The 26,254-nt window shown below is 42.0% G+C and overlaps 2 protein-coding genes across 2 annotated transcripts; both read left to right on the forward strand.

Moving 5' to 3' along the window:
• Positions 1 to 343: 343 nt before the first annotated feature.
• hoxb3a (homeobox B3a) lies at positions 344 to 9,365 on the forward strand. Its single transcript, XM_042393810.1, has 2 exons — positions 344 to 935; positions 5,556 to 9,365. Exons 1-2 carry the CDS (start codon positions 344 to 346, stop codon positions 6,425 to 6,427), a joined length of 1,464 nt encoding a protein of 487 aa, XP_042249744.1. The 3' UTR covers positions 6,428 to 9,365.
• A 5,476-nt stretch (positions 9,366 to 14,841) lies between these two features.
• On the forward strand, positions 14,842 to 18,552 carry hoxb2a (homeobox B2a). Its single transcript, XM_042393811.1, has 2 exons — positions 14,842 to 15,398; positions 16,994 to 18,552. Exons 1-2 carry the CDS (start codon positions 14,912 to 14,914, stop codon positions 17,833 to 17,835), a joined length of 1,329 nt encoding a protein of 442 aa, XP_042249745.1. The 5' UTR covers positions 14,842 to 14,911; the 3' UTR covers positions 17,836 to 18,552.
• Positions 18,553 to 26,254: the final 7,702 nt, after the last annotated feature.

The following is a 26,254-nucleotide window of genomic DNA, read 5'->3' on the forward strand; positions in this document are numbered from 1 at the left end:
GTGTGTGTGTGTGTACAGGGTGAGGGAACACAGTTTGCCCTCCTTGTGCCCCCTCCACTAGAGCATCTGCAGGCTGTGCACTGGGCTCAGAAGGGAGGGGGAGGGTAAGGGGGGAGTGAAGAAAGAAAAGCAGTGGTTTCTATTCATGTCATGGCGCCTTTCATTGGAGGAAGATGGATTTATCTCTCTCATTTCTTTATTCTGCCTCTCCTAACCTTTTAGGTCAGATTGCAGGGGACCGTTGGAGAGACACCGTCACGTGACCCCCGGTACCAAATGGTCTTCCGGCAGTGGTTCTCAACAAGGACCGGAGCACTAGAAGACGTCGCCACCTCTCTCAGAAATGCAGAAGACAACATACTACGACAACTCCTCAACGCTTTTCGGTGGCTACTCGTCCTACCAGGTGCAGGGAGCGGCAGCGGCAGCAGCAGCAGCCGCCAACGGCTTTGGGGGCTACGATGCCCCGGTCCCAGTGTCCCATCACCAGCCGGCCTTCCAGTCGGCTACCCATCTGGACGTGGATTCATACCAGCGCTCTGCCTGCTCTTTACAGTCGTTGGGCAGTAATGGCAGTCACCAGCAGCAGCAGCAGCTAGCCAAAACCAAGGAGCTGAATGGCAGCTGCATGCGGCCCAGCCTGCCGTCTGAGCACCACCCAGGCTCCCAAGTTTCCCCACCATTGCCCCCCAACCAGAGCAACGGTAATACTGGGGCTCAGCAGCCGGGGGGCAGTGCTGGAGCCTCCTCGGTTTCTAAATCAGGCCCCAATAAGTCGTCTAATTCCTCCTCTTCCACATCGTCCTCCACATCATCATCCTCCTCCTCACTGCCCCCCAACCCGACCTTGGCCAAGCACATCTTTCCCTGGATGAAAGAATCTCGGCAGGCGACCAAGCAGAAAAACTGTTCACCCAGCAACAACTCTGGCAACGGTGTGTTAGATTACACCTGTCTCTGTCTCTCTGTCTGTCTTTGCTTTGATTCCCCCCATATAGTAACCCAGCCATAACATGGCTTAGCATACCTCCTACTCCCTCTCTCTCATTACTCCTTTCCTCAGCTCCTTCTCTCCTCCATTTCTTTCCTCCTTCATTTTCCTTCCTCATCAATGTCTTTGTTCCTATTTTCCCGCCTTCTCCTTCCCATCACCACATCCCTCTTTCCTCACCTCTCTTATCAACATCCTCTTTCCAACCCTAGATCCCCAGAGGATTTAAGGGGTTTCTTGGACTATAATGGCAAAACATGTTTCCACAGTTACTGGTTCAGACAGGGAAATGACCTCCAGCAACTAGTCAAGCTGGTAAATATTAGTCTGTGGTTGGTGAGTCTGCTCTTGTCCAAGGTCATTTTACACGTCTATTATTGCTGTTAAATTAGCTGATGTGGCTAATGAGTGGGATTCATCTACCTTTGTAGCTTATATTTTAGTATGAAAGCTACAAAGTGTAAACCTTAAAGCAAAATCAGATCTGCTTTACATTTCATCTATTTGATTTCTAACTGTGGCAAGTAGCCGAAAGTAAAAGAGGTCAAAGGTCAGAGGCATAGCAGTCTGACAAATATTCCTCCAAACCTAGAGGAGAGCTCAGGCAAATAAGTAAAAAGCAGAAAGAAAATGTATCTTTTTGATGGCAAAGAAAATCCATAGTTTGCTTAAAAGGGAAAGTTTTCTACTCATATGATGCATATAAATGAAACATGATTTTTTGGACTCATCAAATCAAGACTCTAAACAAAACTTTAAATACGGATTTGTTTTAATTTCAAGAGTTAGATGAAATGATACCACTGTTATATGCTTTACATGTGTTATGTGTAATAGGCAGAGATGGAGTCTAAAGGTGATTAGCTTGGCATAAAGAATGGACAGAGGGGGAAACAGCTAGCCTGGCTCCGTCTAAAGTTACTAACACCTTTAAAGCTAACGAACACTAAACTAATTAACGCATTGGATCTTTTTTGTTCAATCTGCACACATAGAAAAATATAAAAGCTACAAAGTGTGGTGCTCAGGGTAGTCACATGCTGGAATTATTGCTTGGCGAAAAACAGCCGGGTGCAGTCATTTCCTGGAGTCTTGTCATCACAGTGAGCTCGCCAGGTTTGGTGCCATCATGCCTGGACAGAGACTGGCATTAAAACCTGTGGTTACTGACTATATCTGACAACTCACACTGTGGCTGAAGATGCTGCACAGCAGAGTTAGGCAGCATGTGCCTCTCCATGAAACCACCTGAAAATGTACATAAGAATGTGTGTATATATATATATATATATATATATATATATGTATATATATGTATATGTATATATGTATGTGTGTATATATATATATATATGTGTGTGTGTGTGTGTGTGTGTGTGTATATATATATATATATATATATGTATGTGTATATATATATATATTTAAATGGTTATATGTTGAATATTGTTGACAGGATCAGTGCCAGCAGAAGAGAATGGTAGAAGAGAGAGATTGTTGGTGTTCAATCTGTAATCTGTGTCAGATTTTAAGTAGAAGAACAGAAAACGGCAGCATGGCATTTTATCTTTAAGCTGGCATTCTTATTGACAGCAAGTGAGCAGTCAGAGTCCTTTACAGTAACACTACAGTCTACTAACCAGCTGCCACAAACCTCCAGCCTATAGCCTGTACACCTTCATTCATTCATTTGCTTATTTACTTCCTTTCCTTGCTCTCCACCTTCTGGTTATTATTTGTCTTCCCATTACTCTCCCTCTTTCCCTCTCTGGCCTCTTCCTCTCTTCTATCCTCCTTGGAAAACCACTGCAAGAAGGAAGATATCAACAGGATAAATTTAGATGTCATGTACGATAACAGATGAAAAGATTTCAAGAGAAAGGGAGAATGACAAGGAGACATTTGAAATGGAAGGTATTAGCAAATGAAAAAAAATACAACAGGATGATAAAGTTGAATATCATCAGCATGTCTTATAACAGGCAAAGAAAACAGTCATTGAGGCAGACAGATATGTTTTTTGGATTGGTAGTTATCAATGAGAAAAAATATATTCTGCCATAATAAACATGAGTCTCATATTAATGTTTTAAAAATGCTTTCAGTTGACTGAGCAGAGAGTTGTGAACAGATTAGAGCGTTTATTGACAAGAATTTGAAACAATCATTTAGAGGATGTCTGTTCTGAGACAGATGATGTTACCTCTGTTGCTTTCTCATCTTTCTGTCTCTGTCCATAGAAATAAACACTAGAGTCAACTGTTTATACAGTTGAGAGAGAGATAGAATTATAGAGAGATAGGATCACAGTGCTTGCTTTGAAGTGTACTGCATCAGCTATTATTAGTATGAACACATCGCAAGCGTGGACATAGGCACATACCAACGTATTCATAACAATGGTGTATTTGGCATACTCACTGAGAGAGATGGAAGAGGCACTGTAGTTCAACACTAATATAAATCCCAGATTGAAAAAAAATACCAGCCCAGTGCTACTAAAGTTTCAAAAAAACAGCCATCATGTACGTAAGCCCTGTGGACACATGGAACCTTAAGAATTGGGTTCAAATGAGGCACTGGCTTTTGACATTTAGGAGACCATTCTGGAAATATGAAAGGAAAGCTGGGTTTTTTTTAAGCGCTATATAAAAATGCAACCATTTAATGTTACTGCTCTGGCCATTGGCTCTGTCCGGTATAATATTGTACTCAACATAGTAATTGCTGAGCTCGGAATGTAGCATCATCACTAAAAATAGGTGCAGCTAGGCAACATACACAAGGGTCACATGATCAGACAGTTTGTAAGCAAACCCCCAGGTTAGCAAGAGTTATTTGAAACAAGGTGAACGGTAAAATTATTACAAAAATATCCATCACAGACCAACTTCATGCTTCAACTTTTCCCGTACAAAAGAGGGATTATTACTGACATTACTGGTCAGTTTTGCTTCTAGATGATCTGGCTTAACTGTTGGTTTGTGTACAACTGACCAATCATCTGACAACGTGTGGACCTATTTTTCCAAGATCTTAGTATGTACTTTGATGGGTACAATGGGTTATCATATCAATAGAAGAGATGGCAAGAGCTACAGAAATAAACTTTTTCCCCCTCCTTACTATGGTGGGTGCATTGTGAAAGAATGGTAGCATGTTTGAAAATAAGGAAAATTAGTTTTTCATTTCTTATTCAAGCTTCCTAAATTATGGATCCTAAAACTTGTTTTACTGTTTATTTTGCAATATTGTTTTTGTCAGGGGAAAGCATGTATATGTGTGACAGAAGTCTTAGAATGATCTTTTCTTCTTAGCACCCAAGTTGTTGGTAAACCAGCATTCTTGGGAGTCTGTTTGTCTAGACAGAAGACTGATAAAGTATTGACGATAGTTAATAGATTTGAGGTTTACCAGCCTTCTTAGCCTGCATAAAAATGATATGAGTCATCCTTTTTAAATTTTTTTTTACCATTTTACGCAGTGCACTTTATTTCTGAACCAGTTAATTGTGACAGCTATGTTAGTCTACTTGAGCACTTTTGTGTCAGATAACTATTACTCTTTAATTTAAAACATGTTGTCTTGTAAAGCAGTGGTGGTTTTGAGGTTTAGCAGGTTCTAAAGACAAAATTATTAGCCTCCTGCTGAGAGGAATATGCCTTTGCCTTTTTCAAAAAATATATTTAGGCTACATGAATCACTGGCCCTCATTAAGAGTACTTACAGTGAGCTGGTAAGTGGGTGGTTTCCACAGGTGCCCAAAGCCCAAGGGTCATGAAATTCACTCAACCCAAACAACAGTGGATTTAAATCAAGTCAAATCAAATCAAGTAGGAAAAAACAATAATCCAAGCTGCAGATATAACCCTGCATCATCCTCATCAACGAAAACACGTGTGGTCAAATTTAGACGAATTGTCTCGGAGCAAGTGTGAATACTTTCAGCTCTAGTAGGAGTCATTATCATTATCACATAAATGTGATGAGAAGTCTGACTTTTCTCGACGAGCAGATTGAACTGAGTGCAGGTCCAGCTCAGCCCAGTTCCTACTCATAGTCCTTCTGCAGCGGCTGCTGTTGCTGCAGGGCATTTGTCTTTCCAGCCAAGATGCAATTTAGCTGCCCTCGGCCAGTTCCAGGGCCTCCGTCTCTTAATAACTGCCACTGTTATGAAGTGTTGACAACTAATATCAAGGGATAATTTGGCCAGCCTGCCCAGACCCCCCTCTGCTTTATTAAGAACCTGAATGCTTTCAATTTTCCTCCAGCATGCAGTCTCTACCTTTCTGGTGCTCTCAATTTTCATTTCATCATCTTTTTACCTGTCTATTACTATCTCCATCTTTTTCTTAATCCTTTCCATTCTTTCCTTCTTTTTTTGTACAAGTGTCCAATTTTCTGTGGGAGGGGGTGGTGGGGGATTGTGCCTCCGTGTTTCTTTTGCTAGTTTTTCTCTGTTTGTTTCCCTGTATCCTCGTCATTTTTCTCAATTTTTCTTTGACTCCCCCATATTTTTCTCACTTTTGCTTTCTTTGTTTCATGTTTCCTCTTCTCTCTTCAGCATCAGGAGGAGGTGAGAGTGGTAGCAGCGGGGAGAAGAGTCCTACTGGTGGGTCATCAGCATCATCTAAGCGAGCTCGTACGGCGTACACCAGCGGCCAACTGGTTGAGCTGGAGAAGGAATTCCACTTCAACCGGTACCTGTGCCGGCCACGGCGCGTGGAGATGGCCAACCTGCTGAACCTGTCAGAACGCCAGATCAAGATCTGGTTCCAGAACCGACGCATGAAGTACAAGAAGGACCAGAAGTCCAAGGGCCTGAGCTCCAGCTCTGGAGGGCCGTCACCAACCGGCTCCCCACCCCTGCCAATGCAGTCCTCCGCAAGTTTCCTCAACTCAATGCACCCCATGGTAGGGGGAGGCGGGGGAGGAGGAGCAGGCTATGATGCCCCATCTCCGCCATCCTTTGGCAAGCCTCACCAGGGAGTGTCTTACTCCATGTCCACTGCCTACTCCAATGTTCCCATGAAGGGATGCCCCCCACAGCAGAAGTATGGCGCTCCAGACCCGGACTACGGTGACCCCCATCCCCACCACAGCCTAGTACAGGCCAACAGTGCTGGCTATGGAACACCCACCAACATGCAGGCCAGTCCAGTGTATGTGGGGGGTGGCAGCTATGTGGAACCCATGCCTGGCTCTGGGCCCTCCATGTACGGCCTAAACCACCTCGGCCCCACGCCAACCCATCACCAAACCATGGACTACAATGGCGCGGGGCCCATGTCAGCCGCCAACCAGCACCATGTGGGCGGAGGGGGCCCCCAAGGTCCCTGTGACCCGCCCACACACCCGACGTACACAGAGCTGTCGGCGCACCACACCTCGACTCAGGGCAGAATCCAGGAAGCACCCAAACTCACTCACCTGTAGCAGGTTTGGAACAAAACAACAATGTAGGAAATAGTGAAGACGACACAGAACAAGTAACATGACGTGACTCACTAACAGACTAACTAACATGTGGGGACTCTACTGCTGCAACGGGACGGCACGAGAGACTAAACGAGATACTAAAGGAGTGATCCAGTGGTTTGTCCTGTGCTCTATAGCCACAAAGGGGAGCAATCAGTGTTTTGGTGTTGGCCAGCCTCACTATTTCCACTACTGTCATCAGTAGCTCCATCAAGTCTGATTAGGGCCAGAAATTTCACTGTCACCTTGGAAATGTAGTTCATTTTTTCATTTTTTTTAAGTTCACAAAAGAAACATCTCTGCTGTGTAAAAAGAATGATATCAATAACAGTTGCCAAAAATAACTGGGACCAAAGTCACTATCTTCCTCTCTACTGATAAAACCTCACATCTTCTTACAGTGCACTCTTATGTAAAATGAAGAAACAAAACCCAGTTTATTAACTCCCAATCAGAGAAACAGTTTGATCAACTTAGAAATTCAAAACTGTTTAATGTTTTAGAGTACATTATTAGTTGTTGATTTTTCATTGTAGAACTCAGTTCATTTTATGCACCTTTACAATTTTTACATGAACCCTTTTTGTATTCAAGTCAGGGTGGATTTCTTGGTCCCAGGGCAGTGAAGCATATTGTAGGCATGGGAGACAAGGTGTACAGTTAATTGTCCTCCCCACCTCCCATGGACAATAAATGTCAAAAAGCTCGTCTTGCAGCACTGGTGCAGAGACGGTTGTTCAGAGTCAGTATTCATTAGTCTGATAATTTACTGTGCCGTTAATAAAAACAAAGAACTGAAAACTGCAATATGGACGACTGCATTCCAGTGTTAGGAGGTGAGATGTCAGTGACCTTAAAACATCTCAATTCTTTCTGTGTAATATGTTACATGTAATTTACTCAGCAAGGTAATTGCAGCATAATTATTTACTAGTTACAGAAGCTGCCCTCCATAGATTTCTAATGCATTACTAAGCTTTTCCAAACTATTTTTGTGTGGGCGGAGCAAATTACAGCAGCTAGCATGTAGTAAAAAAGCCCATAATGGCTCTGTTAGAGCTAGTATGTGGTTGAAAATTGTACTATGATAATAAACTCCCCCCCCCCTAAGACACACACATATACAGACAGCTCTCCCGCCTGGTAAATGAAATAGTTGAGATTTTAATGGGCAGTTAACGAGGTGGTTAGATTTATGACGATGAGCTCTCTCCCCCTCCAGGCAACACATGTTGTTGTCAGCCAAGCTGAGCTATGTGGAGGACTCTTGCTCTCCATCAACCAGAGAGAGAGAGAGGGAGAACAGAAATATATGGCTGGAGCTGGCAGCACTCTGTTCTCCCCCATTCCACGAAGTACATAAAAACCACTGGATCGTCTTCCTCTCACTGTCTCCTTTTACCTCCTGCCGTACCTGTCTATGTCCGTCCAGACTGAATCACTACTAACCCACCGTCTCCTGTCTGTGGCAGCAGCACATCGCTTCTGAAGGAGGCAAACATTTTTCTACAATCCCCCCACAGAAACCCACACACACACACACACACACACACACATCCGTCACCACACATGCACTCACCACTCCCATCACTCTAACAGGGTTTAAGAAGCTACAAGCTCAAAGGCTAAACTAGCTCCCATAGACTTACACTCATATCTGTGCTAAGCTACATTAGCTAATCACACCTTCACACACATCCACAGCCAGGTTACGCCCAGCTGTTGACATCTTCAAACAAACACGAGAGGACATGGAAGAGAAATTTTTAATGTTCTTATTTTAGCACATCATCGACACAGGGTAAATAAGAGTGGAGAACACTATTTATTTATGTTTGGGTAAGTCATTATTACCCTCCTCTCTCCCTCTCTCTCTCTCTCTCTCTCTCTCTCCCTCTCTCTCTCTCTCTCTCTGTCTTTGGAAGGGTTCACTTACATTAGCGGACACCAATGCGTAGCTACAAGTCCATATTTTATATTGTTTTGTTTTGTTCTCACATATCTTGACTTTTAACGTGGATACAGGGTATATATTTGAACAAAAATGCATGTCCCGGAAATCTGAGCTGATGTGTAACACACATTTTTAAAACAACTGGGTTTAATTGTTTGAACCCTCAGTGAGGGCAGTTTGGGACAATACACACAAAACCCTCACAGACTTCCAGCCAGTGTTAAAAAGTGAAAACAAGCTGAGCACGGTTGACCCACACTTCCCTCACTGATGTTCTGCCAATAAACCTGTCGTACAGTTTTTAAAAGTGCAGATTTACACAAATGCTTTTCACATCTGGGCATCATTGTTGCACTTAGAGTTTACATTTTGATGGTTAAAGGTAAAAAAAAATAATAATAATAATAAAATCTTATTTTGAAGACGGAAGGCCCTCCAATCAAAGCGTCTTTCGCCAATGTGTGTTCAAGTGAACATTCATATATAAATATTTATTTGTTATAGCCCGTTTAAAAAGACTTTCTGTTTTGTATTATTATTATTTATCCTTCATGTATTTATATCGAGAAAAAATACTGTACTTTTTTAGTATTTACCTGTTATGAAAGAAAAAAAAAACAACGTTGTGTTTCTTCTTGTCCATTGTACTGAAGTTACATTTTTTAGTTCGTGTATTTTAGAAGAAAATAAGTAGTTTTTATGTTCCTATAATGACCCTTGTACATAAATGTCTTGGCTTGTACAGGGAAAAAGGCAAGGATGGGGATTGGTAACCCATCCGTGCATAGTCAGAAAATTTAGACAAACTATTAGCTGGAAAAAAGAACAAGTCTTTTTGGAGAAAAACAACTTCTTTCTTTGTCCTTTGTAGCTCCTTTTTCTTTCATTGTTGAGAGAGTTGTCTGTCGAACAATTCTTTAATAAAATGTTATGTTATTCAGAGCTATCGTCACTTTTTTAAGACTCTCAAGGGGGAGGAACTTGAGGAACTTGACTCACTGTGTTTTGGTAAATGATTGTCAAAATGTCATCATCTCGAAAACCCACAAAACCCTGTGTGAGAAGACAATACAGCACTCTCTATGGCAGTGTCAGTGTCAGGTGAAAACCTGCCAACACTCTGACGATGTCGGTGCTCTAGGCGAGATTTTAGATGGAAGCCCCAAAAGATTTACATCGGTGCCCCGCAAAAAAGTGCAACCTCCAGTCCAAGAACAGATATGAATTCAGACTAAAATCAGTCGCCACAATGGTACCTCCTGCTCAGACAAACTCCTAACAGTCTTCCAGACAAAAAGGCGAGTGTGGGTTTAGGGGCCATTCAATGTTTGCCTGAGGTAGCACATGGAGTTTGGTGGCTGTCATGTGAAAACTGACTGAACAGTAAGGCTTTGGAAAATTAAATTAGATGAAACCCATGCAAGTTAATGGGGAAAAAGACAGGAAAAATATTACTTACATACATATTTCCTAAAAGCTGTATACAAGCACACTTGTTGGTAAGAAAGAAACAAAAAAAACCCAAAACACTTCACACTATTTGACACCATCTCTCTCATCTGGCGTCCTATGTGGCCTATGCCACAGGCTGGACCTGACTGCTGGGCTCCTCTAAGCTGCCAGCTGTGGTGAAAATCACTCAGTTAAAAATACAGGAAAAAATAGAAAATATGCAAATAATGGCACACCACAAATAGAGCTTGACTAACTTTTAAAATAAGTCAAGTTCTCTGGTGGTTCATACCAGCAGTGAAGAACAGATTCTTCTTCTAAATAAAATTCTGCAACCAACATTATTTACCTAAATCCTTTCAAAGTGCCAATAACTGCTAAAGTGTTAAATAATCTTGAGTAACTGGTGGATCTGGTGTAGTGTAACATTAAAACAACAGCTCTCAGATTTGGAGGGAAACTAATCCAGTTGGGAGATGATCTGACACTGGTGCCAGTATTAAATATCGAGTCAATACCTCAGGCTAAAGCAGGGCATCACTGTCAGAAAACTTTCCAAATGATTAAACGTGAAGCCGAGAGCCACGTGTAACATGTCAGAAAGGAAAACATCTTTAACCTTTAGGAGAACATTAAGTCTGCTGCTGGTCTCCTATAAGGTTTACAAGCTATATAAAAAGAAGGTGCTTACTTGGAAAAGTGTCTGCTGGACTGGAGACATGCACCAACTGCAGCTATAATATTATTTTGCTGGTGGCTGATATTATTTACTGTACCAATAACCAGAGCCAGCGATCTCCTAGTGCTAATGTCCACTACTGGGCTACATCCCAACCAAGGCTTAAGGTCACATTCAAGACCTATTTCTGTTTTAAAACCTGATATTTTAGTGTCCAGTGTCAATATCAGTCAACTGTACCCTCACAGTATCACTTCTGATAGACGTGGTCAGCTGTGATATCTGTCACTGATGCTGGAGAAAACATTTAAAGGTGTAGTGTGTAGAATTTAGAGGCATCTAGCAGGACGGACTTGGCAGAAATTGAATATAATATTATATGTTTTAATTAGCGTATAATCAATTAAAACTAAGTATCATTGTGTTTTTGTCAGTTTGTGAGCCCTTTCTATCTACATAGGGAGCGGGTCCCCTGCTACGGAGGCTGCCATGTTGCGTCACCATTTTTCTACAGTAGCCCAGAACGGACAAACAAGACACTGGCTCCAGAGGGGGCCTTTCACGTTTTTCACAAGTTTTGCGGCCACCATAGGTTCTCTAACAAGCTTGGAAGGGCAGGGGGAAGGGAGGGGGAGGGGAGGGGTATTCAGTTGGTTGCAGTCTGCAACCTCACAGCTAGATGCCACTAAATCCTACACACTGGTCCTTTAAGTTCTCCACAAAAAAAGATGTAATTTTAGAGTATAAATGCAGGTCCAGATTTAAAACATGTTGCCTCATTTTCATGTTATATTTACCAAGTATTTGAAGCAGCAAAGTGGCAGGGAGGCAATTTGGGTTTAACTCCCTCAGACATGCAGGCTGTGCTGCTGAAGTATCCTTGAGCAGGGCACCAAAACCCTCTGTCACCTCTAGAACTTGGGCCCAAAATCATACTCATAGCCAAAATCAGAACGTTTCACAAGAAAAATGTTTTCTTCTGCATAAACACTTGCAGCCAGTTTTGGAGCCAGTTCTGCGGAACAGGAGGTCTGACTGTTAATGTTGAGCCCAGCGGTGTTTTGACCACAAAAATAAATAAATAAAATAAAATAACTAAAGGTCTGAAAGCTTGATGAAGATACTGGTTGAGTTGAGATTATTTACTTACTTATTTACTGAGACCAATTTATGATCCCAAACCAGAGCTACAGAGACCAAACAGTCCAGCAGATGTATGACTCTTTTCAGTATAGTGTAATCTTATTGTATCATGGAAAAACTGATTTTTGCATTTTGACTTTTTATTAGTAGTAGTTGAGACAATTCAGCTTAACATGTTCTCTCTTTACATCGTTCTTGCTCTCTCCTGTCCTCGTCTCTCTTTTTATACACACCAGCACATACTGATCCTCCTGATAGCTATGTGACTTGTGTTGATGTTTAAAACTAAAAAAAGCCCCGAGGCTTGCGCCATTGCCCGCTCACGTGGTCTCCAACCTCCCCCCACCACCCACCCCCACCTCTCTCTCTCTCTCTCTCTCTCTCTCTCTCTCTCTCTCTCTCTCTGAGAGCCTGAAAGCAGCATAAAACTTGGGACATAAATCAGCCTCCCATAAATAATGGCCGTACTTCCCTTTACATCTCCGTTGGACTAACAGACAATAAAAACACCAATAAGCAGGGATTGGATCTAATTTATTGCCTCATAAAAACAGACGGAGAGCTCGGCTTCAGCTACGCTGTCACCGCTGAAAACAGTGGAGCTACTGTAGAACACACTCACAGCAGGTACATATAGACTCTGCTCTGGAAACTCTTACTGAGATTTAATACGGCTGAAATCTGCCAAAGAACTTATCTGTCTGATGTGATCAGAAGTCTTGTTTTATCACGCAGTAACTATCAAGCTTTACCTCTATAATACCTTTAACCTCTATAATAATGTAAATAATATGAATATATTATTATTATTATTATCATTATTATTATTATAGGGTAGTCTTTTTTACTCTTTTTTTAATCGGAAAAAGGCAAATAAAAGTCTCAACTAGCAATATAGTATAATATCAATAATTATTCATTAGATTTTGAATTAAATAGAATGAAAAGCACTAGCTAAAAGGAAAAAGGAATAATTTATCATACCATTATCAGTAACCCCAAAACAAAATAATTCACTGCTAAATAAAATAAAATAGAATAAAAATATCTTCAGCTGGCAAATCCACGTTTGGCTGACAGGAAAAAAACAGTTTCTTCTCTCCACAAAAACTCCCAATAAACTCTTCAGAAATGTACAATATCTATCTATCTATATATATAGATAGATATATAGATAAATAGATATTTTTAAAAATCCTCGACGTCGTGGTGCAGTGTATTGAGGGTGCTGGAGTCCAGTTGGCAGCTTGTGTCTGCTGTGTTTCGGTTTGTTTTGTGTGTGTGTTCCTGTAGTCTCGGCCTACTCACTGCCTGCGCTTTCTGCAGTGTTCAATGGCCCTCACTCCCACACACATTTCTGCTTTTCTGCCTCTTTTTCAGAGCCAGGAGCGAAGCCAAATGGCATGGGAAAGAGAGGGAGAAGGGCTTACGACGTAAATAGCTTCTACCCATTTGTTCCTGGTAGCTGAGCCGTTTTTCAATAGAATAGATTATTTCTGTTTGGCGTTTCCATGTGTGCGTATGTTCTGTGCGTAAAAGCGCTGTAAAAAGAAAAATAAAATAAAACACAGGGAATACAGTAACTAAAAGGAGAGAGATAGAGAGAGTTAAATGGGAGGTTTTCTGGTTATTTAGGGAGAGAGAGGGGCTGCTGTCAGGCTCTTTGCAGGGAGGGAAAGATTGATCACCGCACTTCTTTTTTTTCCACTCGGGGCTCCTCGGGCCCTCCCCAAAATATCCTCTGCTAAACTCCCGAGTTCCTGAGCTTTATAAAAAAAATCTCCATGTGCGTCCTGGTGAGTCTGAAGGCCACTCAGCACACTCTCACTTACTATTAGCGTTCATATTATTGCTGCTGTATTATTATTTTTACTATTAGGAGGAACAGGAGGCCTGCGCTCTCCCTTCCTTCCCCAGTTGCACGGAGCGACCTCGCTGTGAACTCTCTCTCTCTCTCCGTAAACACACCGAACATTTTTAACACTCACCCATCACACAGGAGAGAGAGGGGGAGAGAGAGAGAGAGAGAGAGAGAGAGAGAGAGAGAGAGAGAGAGAGAGAAGGGATGAGAGAGAACCGTGGTAGCTTGCAAGAAGAATTTTGTAGCCTGTGTGCAGAGACTATTTTAGGATGAGATTATATTTAGACAAATGTTAAGTTTCTCCCTCTCTCTTACAAACACGCACACACACACACACACACACACACACACACACACACACACACACAAGCAGTCACATCCAACAACAATTTCTAAAAGTAGTATAATCCCAAATGCATGAGGAAGTCTATTAAATACAAAAATGTTAAACTTACACACCAACAGGCTCCCCCCTCTCTGCCTCTCACAGTTAAATCTAAGTTTCTGTCTCTGCTCTGTTATGAGCCAATCTGCTTCATCTTCAACTACCGCTGAGTAGAAATCTTCATCATCCTCTCCTCCTGAGCTGCTGCACCATCTAAAACACTCTCCAAGTTTTTCTGTGTCTGAGTTGGGGATTTTCAGCCTCTGTCACACTTTATAAGATTAATGAGCTGAGTGTTGCTGTAAACATTTTTTTTTCTCTCTGAAGAAGCCATATTGTAAACGGTGCTGGCCAGCTACGCTCTCCTCATGTTAACCGTCATTACATCACCCAGAGGACCGAAAAATGTCCTAGAGATGCTCTATTGTTTGTGCGTAACACCGGGCCGGGATGCGCCGACCCGCCGCCCACACTGCGCACATGGCGACCGGCCGCCTTCAGGTTTTTTCTCCCTAGAATTTACCCCCCGTTAGGACAAAACAATAGCAGCTATCCTGTGATAGAGCCCCGCTTTGCCACAGCATTTGGTGGAAAAATAATAATGCTGCTTCCCACAGCCATCGCCGCCGCCAGGCCCAGGCCCCCGATTGGCTGTTCTGGGTCACATGACCAGGAATTGGCTGCAATTTCGCCCCATAGTTCTTCAGTTTAGCCTACCCAGGTCCCCATACGCTAGTAATATCACCAATATACACAATTATTATATAGCCACCGCATTTACGCCATTGCGGTCGGGAGCCTGCATGCTCGTGCGTTTTTTCATTTCGTTTTATTTTTTTAAGAAGCCATATTGTGTTGTGTGCGTGTGCGTGCGTGCGCGTGTGTATGTGTTTTGTTTTTTTTTTATTTTGGGGAAGGGATTGTTCGGGGGTCTCGCCGTTTGAGGGTGAAACCGGTTTGAGGGAGCTATGAATTTTGAATTTGAGAGGGAGATCGGTTTTATAAACAGCCAGCCGTCCCTAGCAGAGTGTCTGACGTCCTTCCCCGCCGTCCTGGAGTCATTTCAAACTTCATCAATCAAGGAGTCGACAGTAATTCCGCCTCCCTTCGAGCACACCATCCCCAGCCTCAGCCCCTGCACAGCCAGCCAGCCGAGACCGGCTGCTAGGAGCCAGCAGAACCGGAGGACCTCCGCCACCAATGGCCTCCAGACGCACCACCGAACCACCCAGCAGCCCTGCCCGCCTGGCCAGGCCCCTGCCCCGGCCACCAAGGCCACCCCGGCCGGTCCGCTGGCCCACGAGTTCCCCTGGATGAAGGAGAAGAAGTCATCCAAGAAGTGCCCCAAGCCTGGCAGCAGCTCCAGCGGTGGCGGATCCATCATCCCCCCCGCCTCGTCCTCCCCGTCGCCGACCGCCTCCGGGTACGCTTCGGCGGGCATCGAGTCACCCACAGGTCGGTATGCTGGGGGATGCGGGAGCCAGAGTGTGTGTGTGTATGTGTGTGTGTGTGTGTGTGTATGTTGGGAGTGTGAGGGATGTGCAGTCTGTTCTTTAATGTTCTGTTTGCATCTTCATTTTATCTCTACCACAGTTATAACCCTCCATTCATTACACACAGCGGATTTGGTTAGATGTCATTGTCTTTTACATCCTCACTGTGTGTGTGTGTGTGTGTGTATTGTGCAGTGCTGTGATGCTGTGTCAACAGGGAAGCCATATCTAGACCACTGCATTATGCTGCAGTGTTTTGCACACTCACTCATCATGTTTTTAAATATGCATACATCATCTCTGTCATTCTAGGGATCAATATTTAGAATTCAGCTTCAACTAAATGCAGGCCAGCATCCTGTTATTTCTGCAACATCTATAGCCAACATTTCCTAAATGCATTCTGTCCATAGAATTATTTATCGTGCGTAAAGGCGCACAGCCTTTTTTTATGTACCAATCCTGCAGATGATTGCTGTTGCAGCCTGTATCATTCTGTTTTTTGGGTGGTGTGATTTCATATCAGCAGCAGCAGCAGCAGCAGCATCGCCCTGGTATTATATATTCATAACACAACTGGAGATGGTAGCCATATTGGATGGTTGTAGGAAATATAATGGCGAGGCAAAGAGACCGGACAAAATATAGTAGGTGGGGGTTGGGGTTAGCTATAGGCTACATGCACACAGGATGCCAACTGCACACATTCTCATTTTCTGTGTTTTAGATCCTCTCTGTATTTTTTTTTCTTTTTTGGGGGGGAGGAGGGGTGTCTTCCTACTACAGCCAATGCTTTTTTTTTTTTCAAATTCCCCCTCTTATTTTTCTCTTTTCCACACACACAGAATCCCATCCCCATTCATTTTAAATGGAAATTCTTGTTTTCTTGTCTTCCTTTCTCTTCCAATTTCCTGCCTTTTCTAACCTCATTCACGTTTCAGTTATTCTTGGTTTTCGTTCTGTTTTTGACAGATACAGCCACATTCGTTTCACATCGACATCCCCACATTTCCTTGCGCATTTCCCCCCTTTCCCATGATTTATTTATTTTCCTCTCTTTGCATTTTTCTGATCACATGCTGCAGTCTCTCACAGCAGGCACGCTGCACTGCAGATTTTTACAGAAGAGGGGAACTCACTTTTACATTATGATCATCTGTCTTTATCAGCGCTTTGTTTGGGTTTTCTTCCTTTCTTTTTTTTTTTTTGTTACCAGCACCAGATTGGTTCGCTCTTACGGTTATGGCTTTGGCTGCTGCTGTAATTGGAAAGAGTATTTTTTATGAGACTTTTTTGTGTTTTATTACTGTTTTATTACAGACAGAAGAGCCGAGGGGATTTCTCCTCCATGCTGAAACAGCTTATTTTGGGAATCCTGAACGCAATAAAATTGTAGATGTTTTACAGGCGCCTCCTGAACTAGATTGCAATTTGAAGTTTAAAGGAATTGTAAAATTAAAATAAAAAATGAGGATAACTTCAAACGATTTTGCACAATAATTCCTCCTGATAATTTCTCTTTATCTGCCTTCTTTATGTCTCTGTGTGTCTCTGCAGACCCAAGCCAGGCGGCTCTGGATGGTGGAGGAGCCGGGTCCCGCCGGCTGCGCACCGCCTACACCAACACACAGCTGCTGGAGCTGGAGAAGGAGTTTCACTTCAATAAGTACCTATGCCGGCCCAGGAGGGTGGAGATCGCCGCCCTTTTGGATCTGACCGAGCGGCAGGTTAAAGTTTGGTTCCAGAACCGTCGGATGAAACACAAGCGCCAGACGCACCATCGGGACGGTGGTGGAGGCCACGAATCCAGCGACCCGGGCGGTTTTGAGCCGCTCGAAGGCGCCGACGCCTCATCTCCGTACTCAAGCCAGCCGCTGGAAGCATCAGGCACTGGAGAGGCTACATCGGAGGGCGAGCCGGGGAGCAGCAATCCATCTTCGGCCGCAGCTCCCACCGCCCACACTAATGACAGCGGGGACAATGCACAGCCCACGCCGGAGGAGGGCGGCCGTTTGAGCTGTCCTGAACGCCCACCGCTGCCAAGGACATCTGGCTGCTCTGACTCCGCTGCGACCCACCACTCCCCGCCGGCGTTCACCGCGACAAACTCCGCTGACAACTCGGGCTTGATGCAGCTCAGCGAGGCCGGGCCCGCAGCAGCGTCCGACCCGGCATACTCTGAGCAGCGGGACTCCTCCATCACCTCCTCCTCCTCCTCGTGTGCTCCTCCTGCCGCCTCCTCATCCGCGCTTCCAGACCTGGCCTTCTTTGCCGGGGACTCCTGCCTGTCACCCAGTCTGCAGAGCTCCCTGGATAGCCCGGTAGATTTCTCCGAGGAGGACTTCGACCTGTTCACAAGCACACTGTGCACCATAGACCTCCAGCACCTCAACTTCTGAGGCCAGCTGCCACGTTCAGAGACAAACCAACATTAAAAATGAAACCCACATGAAGAAAGGACGGACGGGACTGTGTGGAGGAACAATCGAGCGGAGGAGACGCACTCGGCGAGGACTCTGTTTTAAAAGCATAAAAGCTTCTCGGCAACATTCCTGAAATATTTCTGAATGAAAATTTTATGTTCGTTTTTAAATATATTTTTTCGTCTTCTTGCTGGTTTTATTTTGCGACTATAACGTAGTTTAAGATGATAAAAAAAATTCCAGTTGATTTTATTTTTAAATTACACCGAAGGGAAATAGTTTTTTTCAACGGTCAAAACGTTGTGGATTTTTCTCTTCCCTTGTCCAAATTTCAGGTATTTATTGCCTTTCTTGTTTTTTATTTTATTCTTAAAATGATCAGTTATCAGTATGTGTGGATTTGTTTCCTATAGTCCATTCTGGTGCAGCTTCATGGATCCTTAATAACTTCTCAGGAACTGTTCACGGAGTCTAGGTGCAGATCGCTGGACCGCTTTTAGAAAATCTGAACTGAAGAATGAATTCATTCTCTCTCTGAACGAGGCCAGACGAGAGGGAAGCCCTGCTGATGATCCGAGTTTTAGACCCTAGTTTATTTATTGAGATTCTTTAATAGTGAAAATCCAAATTATTTATTGTACATATATTTTCATAGTGGAATAATAATAATAATAATAAAAACACAAACATTTACGATGTTGCCAATGTCGTTTTGTTTTACATCCTGTATAAATTAATGGAGTGCTGGAAAATTATAAGACACATGCAGGACTTGTTTTTTATGCTTTTAACACTAATAATACCTATATTGCAATTTTATAATACATTTATAACATAATGAGCGTTCAACGGCCTATAAGAAGACATAGTGTCACGTATAGTTATCTGGTCCCTGTTACTAATAATAGTGGATAATATAGTTTTAGTTGTAGGCTCTATATAATTTACCAAATATTTTATTCACATTAACCTCACATTTTCTTTTGTAGCTAATTATTAAGATAGGCCTACATATTTTTACTATGATGAAATCATTGAATTGCTGTATTACTTTTTTTTTCTTCTAATATATATTTTAATTCTGGCTCATAATTTTGACTTAAAACAGATTTCAGGTGAACATGCTCTGCCGTCTACTTTCACAGCATAATAGAGCCTGATAAAGCCCAGTATGGCCCAGTATGGTCCAGCTCATGTGTGTTTACACAGAGATAACCCTGAAGGAATGACTTGGAGAGAGTATGAGATATTTTCCCAGGCAGATAAAACGAGGAATAACAGTCTGAGTGCACAGTGTTTACCTCTATTATGTTAGCTTTGCATAAGCAGGAGTGCCTCTGAGTTAATGGTTAGCATAGCATGGCCGTTTACTATCAGTAGCTACCACCGTGTGAGAACAGCAGAGCTAAGCAGCTACAGGCTTTTATTGGCAGCGTGAGACCACACTTTACTACATCTCACATTCTACTGATAGTGTGTGAGTGTGGGAGTCAACTCAAGACGTGCATTGCTATTTCTCACCCAGTATTAGGCTAGTAGGCTGAGTGAGAGTGAGTTAGCATGGCTAGCTCCCTGCCATTAGTGTGTGTGGATATGATGCTAACTAGCTGCTCCTCCTCCTGCGGAGTCAAAATGGCGCTGAAGACAAAGCAGGATGTGAACAATGAGCAGTGGCAGCCATTACAGGATGACTGGCTCACTGTGACAGGCGTGTGTGTGTGTGTGTGTGTGTGTGTGTGTGTGTGTGTGTGTGTGTGTGTGTGTGTGTGTGTGTGTGTGTGTGTGTAACTTGCTTTTTAGGCTACACATCCAAGACAGTTTTATGGCTAATTGCTTTATTTCTGATAGTAGTAATAATAATAATAATGACAATAATAACATATGCAAGCCCTTATTCAAAGAAAAATAACATCCAGTTAAACTGACATTTTTAACACAACAAATTAATAATTTAGGAAGGGATTATGCATAATTCCCGTTATTATATTATATATACACAGTTGGCTGAGTATTGGCTGATGCATGTCTGTTGTTCAAATTGCCAAAAAAAAAAAAATGAAATAAAATAATCCTTATCCTTAAGAAACAGCAGTGACCCATTTTTGGGTCCTGATCCATATTTTAATAACCCTGCTGAGCTCCACTTCCCAAATACTACTCTATCAGCTAATCATGGTATTCTGCCACATGATCAAAACCACACAAAATTGGAGACAAAATTCAGGACAAAAATATTACAGTTTGGATAAAGCACATCCTTTTTTCTCTTTACCACACTCAAGACATGTCAGTTATTGTGTGGTGCTTTGAAAACACCCTGATATAAAACACTGTGCTCACTTAAGGAGCTGAATGTGGATCTATCAATATGGTGAAGTTCTTAAGTCAACATAGCTGTCAGCAAAGGTACTACTGCTCCCTTTGTGTATGTATATGATTTCCATATACTTTCATATTATGAAAGCAAATATGGCTTAAGAAAAGATGTGGAAGAAGATGTTGATCTGGCTAACATAGTTTCCTCAGACAGGACAGCTCAGTTGTCATTAAAACATTATATTGTAACTAAAACTGGAATGACATTTTCCCTCATTCTGAATCAGTCTGGCTGTGGGGTTTTGTACTAACTGCAGTCTATAGATAGTTCTGGTTGGCTCAGGCAGCGATAGTGAGTGAGATGTGACAAACTCATGTAACAGTTTGCAGGTTCCTGATTTTATCTGTGATAGTTCACATAAATGAAAATAACAGGATTTTAAAAGTGCAATGATAAACTTTGTCATACCTTTTCTTTCATGAAAGGGGTCAAGTTGCAGGATACTACAAAAAGAATTGTTGCACAAAAAGGAAAAGCTATATTGCTTATAATGTGACCGAGTGGCAGCATGTAAATGGGAAACATTAATGGCTCCAGTAGGGCCCTCGGGAACTACGCTGATCTAAAGTACCTTTGATAAACTTGAATTCATAATGAGAACAGAAAAGTTTTAAACATATGAATTTAATACGAATCCTGAGATTCCCATCTCCCGTTTGAGACTTTCAAATAAAATAAAATGAGAAACACTGTCAAACACAGAGCTGAGATCCAACAGAACTAAACCTGAGTAGGAGCTGGTCACTTAAGGGGGACCGAATATGCTTTTCCTTAAGTTCAGTCATATATATAATGTTACAGTGTCAGATGTTCATATTAAATGTGGCCAAAGTGTCAAATAATGAGGTAAACGTATGTATAAGTAATCCCTGTGAGCAAAAGGCACCGGCTTCACTCTGCTCTGAACACTCCGTTTCTAACAGTTTTTTCTACTCTCAGCCCGAGCTGACATCAGCTTGTGATGGATTCTATATATGGTCATCTGCTCCACACACAGTGTGTGAGTTCACTGCTCTGCTTATATTATGGCATTTTGTTTTCATGACTCCAGCACACAGCAAAGCAAAGTAAAATAAGTAGTTTACCTGTTGGAGGTGTACTGGTCTTCTGCAGCTCTTCATCAAACATCATTATCACTGTGGCTGTTTCTGCTTGTACTATTCTTCCCTGCATTATTTCTAACTGATCCGCTGAACAAAGAGCTCCAAATATCTTCATATCTTAGAACCACTAACAAAGCTCTGATGAACACGTTTCATTTCCCGCAAATTCTTCACAATAAAAGTCTCCAATTATTTAGTCATTGAAAAACTTTAAATACAAAGGAGTAAATCAGGAAATGTTGGGCTTCATCAGCAGTCACTTCACACTACTGATAGTGCTGCCGATGGATGTATAAAGAGAACTGGATACAGGAAGAGCGCCAGGCTTTGAAGCAAATTTGACATAGAGGCCAAACCACGTAATTACAACGTCATGTGATGTACACTGGCCTAAAAAGACTTTTTCCCCGTTTTCACCGTTGCGGAAGCAATGCGGAAGTTGTTGAACTTTTCTGGCTTCATGCGCCACTGAGCAACTTTCATGGGAATGAACGGGGCCCCACCGCTGCTGTATCCAGTTCTCTTTATACATCCATGGCTGCCCCTCAGCAGCTTCCAGAAAGCTGGCCAATCAGAACAGAGTGGGCTCATCAGGAGGGGGGACTTAAAGAGACAGGTGCTAAAACTGCCTGTTAGAGACAGAGGCTGAACTGGGGGGCTGCATAAGTATAAGATAAATAAGGAGTTTTTTGAACTGTGAATCATGCAAAGCTACTCTGGTGGAGTCCCAGAAAAAAAAATAGAGCTAGAAATTAGCATAATTGGTCCCCTTTAAAATAAGATCTTGATATGTGTGAGTCCAGAAGTATTTTAGGTCACCTTAAACTTTTTCTTGCTGAGAGTTAGATGAGAAGATTGATACCGCTCTTGTGTCTGTACAGTAAATATGCAGTTGGAGCCAGCAGCCAGTTAGCTTAGCTTAGCATAAAGACCGGAATTGATTAATTAAATTAGTACAAACACAGAAGTGTCAGTTTTTGTATAGATTTAACAAATGAGAAATATTGTGTTAATTGGTGAGCTTTAGAGGTGATGGCAGGTGGATTTTGTTTCCTTTGGACAGAGCCAGGCTAGCTGTTTCCCCCTGTTTGCAGTCTTTATGCTAAGTTAAGCTAGCCAACTGTAGCTTCATATTTACCATGCAGATATGAGAATGATACCAGTCTTTTTGTTTAACTTGTGGCAAGAAAGCAAATAAGCTTATTTCCCAAAAAGTCGAACTGTAACAAAAGATGTTTCTTGGACTTTCACTGTTAAAGTCTATAGAGTCACAGAGTATTAGCCTTCATGGACAGAAATACGGTCGTCTATTTAGGTACTACCACACCGTTTTACACCAATCAATTCACAACCATTATGGAGAGGAGGCATGATTACAATCAATAATGTTTTCAACGTACAAAGCAGGTGAGTATTGTATTAAAGAATCCAAATCTGTCCTTTAAAAAGATTAAAAATGGCAAACATAAAGTTAAACAAATGCAATAACTGTATATTACACTCATGTAAAATGTGAATTAAATACGGCAGTGGGTTTACCACACTGAAGACTGGGACGTAAGGCATACTGTCACAGCAACACACTCTCTCTCTCTCCCATAACCATCCATCTAAGTGTATCTTGTAGACAAAGAGATTACAGCAGAGTACATCTCTATGCTGGGAGACATATCTCACCTTCTGAGTGCCTGTATGTGTGTGTGAGGGAGAGATTGTGTGTGTGTGTTCCAATAATCTCTCTCTCTCCTGGCTGTCACCGCCTGTCGGCCTGCTGCCATGCTGTAATACGCGGACTGTTCCTTTATCTCTTGCATCATCGTCACCATCACTGTTATGATTTCTGCCTGTGTGTGTGTGTGTGTGTGTGTGTGTGTGTGTGTGATATTGCATAACTCAGGCGTGATAGATCACCCACTTAGCAGCAGTGGTGAAATATGTGAGCAGTGGATTTTTATCATCCAGGGCGTCAAGAGGAAACTTTACCCTCAGATACAGACAGTACTGCTGCACTGCTGCTGTACTTAACTTTACACACGCATTTGTGACCCAAACACATGAATGCAACCTGCAAGTAAAAGTGGTGGGACTAAACAGGAAAACAAGGAACTGTCACTTCATGGTAGGTCTTGTACTGTGTACAAAATGGTTCCCAAAAGACAACAAAAAAAGGCAAAATACAGCACTACTTTCTAATAATGCATCCTTTATAAGGCACTGAGTAGTAATAATCCATCAAAAAGAAATTTAGCATTGCCCAACTGTGAAATCTGTGATATCTGACTGGTGTTTATGCACCATTTCCCTTCCCATCTAGACTAAAATCCATTGATTAACGTTGTAACAGTTACAACTGCACACTGGATGTGTTATTAGAAAAACTCTTTATTTTATCTTTATTTACTTATTTATAATTGAAGATTTGACGGCTTATTAGAAAGTAAGAAACACGATAACTATTTATCAGTGGATTACAAACATAAGAACTGTATTATTACATAATAGAAAGGCTAAACACGAGCCAAACAGACAATCTGTCAACCCAAAAGATGTTTTTAATTGCGATTTATTTATTTATTTATTAATAAACCCATTAGTTGCTACTTATAAAGCTTTCACAGTAGGTGCCTCATCAGTCGTGTTTGAGTTTCCAGCTGGGTTGTAAACCTCTGCCTCATCATACCGATAGTTTGCTGCACATTGCAAAGCATGTGCACTACTTTCTGCTAACAATCCCAATCCTTCATATTTTACAGTTTCAGACATGAATGTTGTATGACTCTATGGCATCAGAGTTTTCTCAATATGATGAAGAATTATAAGTATCTGAAATTTAAATTCAAAACTCAACATAAACTATGAAGTATTTATTATACAGAGAGTGATGAAGGCATGAATGAGGGAGGGATTTCACCACAGGTCAAGAATGCAGAGAGACTGTCTGAAAGTGTGCATCGTCATCCCCGTTGGTAAGATTTATTGTGTAGAGACTACAAAGACATGTGAAAGACACAGAGTTCATGGAGTGAGATTGGTGGGGTACTGAGATGCAGCCGAAGGACGCTCAAAGCTCAGCTCAACCTCTCTGACTTGCATTACAGCTAGAAAATGCCCCATTTTTGAAATTCAGTGATGTTTGAGCTCAAATGTGTTTCAGCCGCTAATGTCTGCAACCACTGCTGCTGCTCTAGCTCCTCAAACATCACCGTTGAATTTTCAGTAAATTTGATTATATCAATGACTAATAAAAATGTTATCAAACTAAGCACTGCTGGAATTGTAACATCTTACATTAGCAGGTGTACCTAATATTATGTATTTGGACTGATTTCAAGATATCTGACATCACATTTCATTTTACCTAGAGGCTCTGACCTTTGACCTCAGATAAAAGGCATTTATAACAATGAATTATTAAATTCTACTGTATCTATTTTCTCCTCTTTCTAGCTTGTGTGACCTAGTACAGCCTCAACAGTAATTATTCAAAGACCACAGGAATATTGTGCCTGTGACCTTTGACCTTTAAGATATTGTTTTTAATGTTAAGTCAAATTTATAGGATTCACTGTAGGTCTCTCATAATAACTACATCAGGCGAATTAGTTTGCTTTTTGTTTCACTTATTTCAGGAGTTTCAGGACCTGTACAATATGTCAACACCACCCTCCCCCCCCCATTCACACTCCCTTCCAGCCCTCCATGCTGAGCCAAAATGGCTGCCGGGTGTGAGAGAGATCAGGTTTAAAGAGAGGATACCGAAGAACAGCGCAGGGTCATGGCTGAAAAAACAGTCAACCATAGTTCACACGTGTACATGCTGTGTACATATGTACAGAAATGTAATTATTTCCCTCTCTCTCCTTTTTTCTGCTATATGTGTGAATTTATTCAAATCACAGCAAAAAGCCAACTTGTGAGTCAAAAACAGGTGATCAATGCTTCACCCTCATCAATACAGCTTTGGTGTGTGTGTGTGAACTGTCTATTGAGTTGTCAGGTACTGTAAGAGCCTTGGAGGATACACACAAAACGCAAATCACTCTGTGTATGTGTCCCCCACCGCAGTCTCTCTCTAACAGGTCAATAAAGAGCCATTCCACAGGATTTACTGGTATTTACCAAGGGACCAACACAGACAATTGTCAGTCAATCCAACTGCACCAATTAACAGCCAGTAAATAGACTGCTGAGTGGAATAAACGGGGGGGGGGGGGGGGGTTAGCTGGCACTCAGCTAAATACTAAACTACTACAACTAAACTGAAATTTAGCTGTGTTTTATTGAGTAACATTCATGGAACTTATTTAACTGTGAAGCTTTGCAGGTGCTGCAGGTATCAATAAGACATAAAGAGGTATTTGATGATGTAACATCCCTTTGTTCCCATGTTGAAGGTCCTACAGTAAGCACTGTCTGGGACAACCTTTGTTAATACAACAAGTACCATCCAATACAGGAGTGGCTCTTTATGGAAAATGTAAAAAAATCAAATGTGAGGGGAAAATGAACACACCTCCTCAGACAGACGCCCGACTGTTTCTTTAGAAAACAGATTTCATGCCCGCAGACTGGTTAACATGAGTCGGTTCACTGGCAACCAAAAAATATACAATATAAAAAAAGGAAGAAAGAAAGAAAGAGAGGAAGATCTGGAAGGCGCAACAACACAGAGGAATGAGAAACTGGCAGAGCAGAAGTCTGCTAAACTCTAACTCCACACAAACAACACTGTTATTGAACAATTCTGTAAAACTTTGACTTACATTCAACTTTAACTTTATTACATTCAGTGTTTTTTCAATATACTCTATGCACATAGTGAGTGAGTAAATTGTTATTGTTGAGGAAAGATTGTGGTTGTGGCAAATAAACTATGTTTAAGGTATATGGATAGGTTTAGGCAGCTAAAGCACCA

Source organism: Thunnus maccoyii, chromosome 18, assembly GCF_910596095.1.
Source record: "Thunnus maccoyii chromosome 18, fThuMac1.1, whole genome shotgun sequence".
Taxonomy (NCBI): domain Eukaryota; kingdom Metazoa; phylum Chordata; class Actinopteri; order Scombriformes; family Scombridae; genus Thunnus; species Thunnus maccoyii.

Bases quoted from the DNA above. Each gene is read 5' to 3' on its own strand.
- hoxb3a (XM_042393810.1), top strand. From the start codon at position 344: ATGCAGAAGACAACATACTACGACAACTCCTCAACGCTTTTCGGTGGC. The intron at 936-5,555 runs GTGTGTTAGATT...TTCTCTCTTCAG, and splicing joins CAGCAACAACTCTGGCAACG to CATCAGGAGGAGGTGAGAGT.
- hoxb2a (XM_042393811.1), top strand. From the start codon at position 14,912: ATGAATTTTGAATTTGAGAGGGAGATCGGTTTTATAAACAGCCAGCCG. The intron at 15,399-16,993 runs GTCGGTATGCTG...GTGTCTCTGCAG, and splicing joins GGGCATCGAGTCACCCACAG to ACCCAAGCCAGGCGGCTCTG.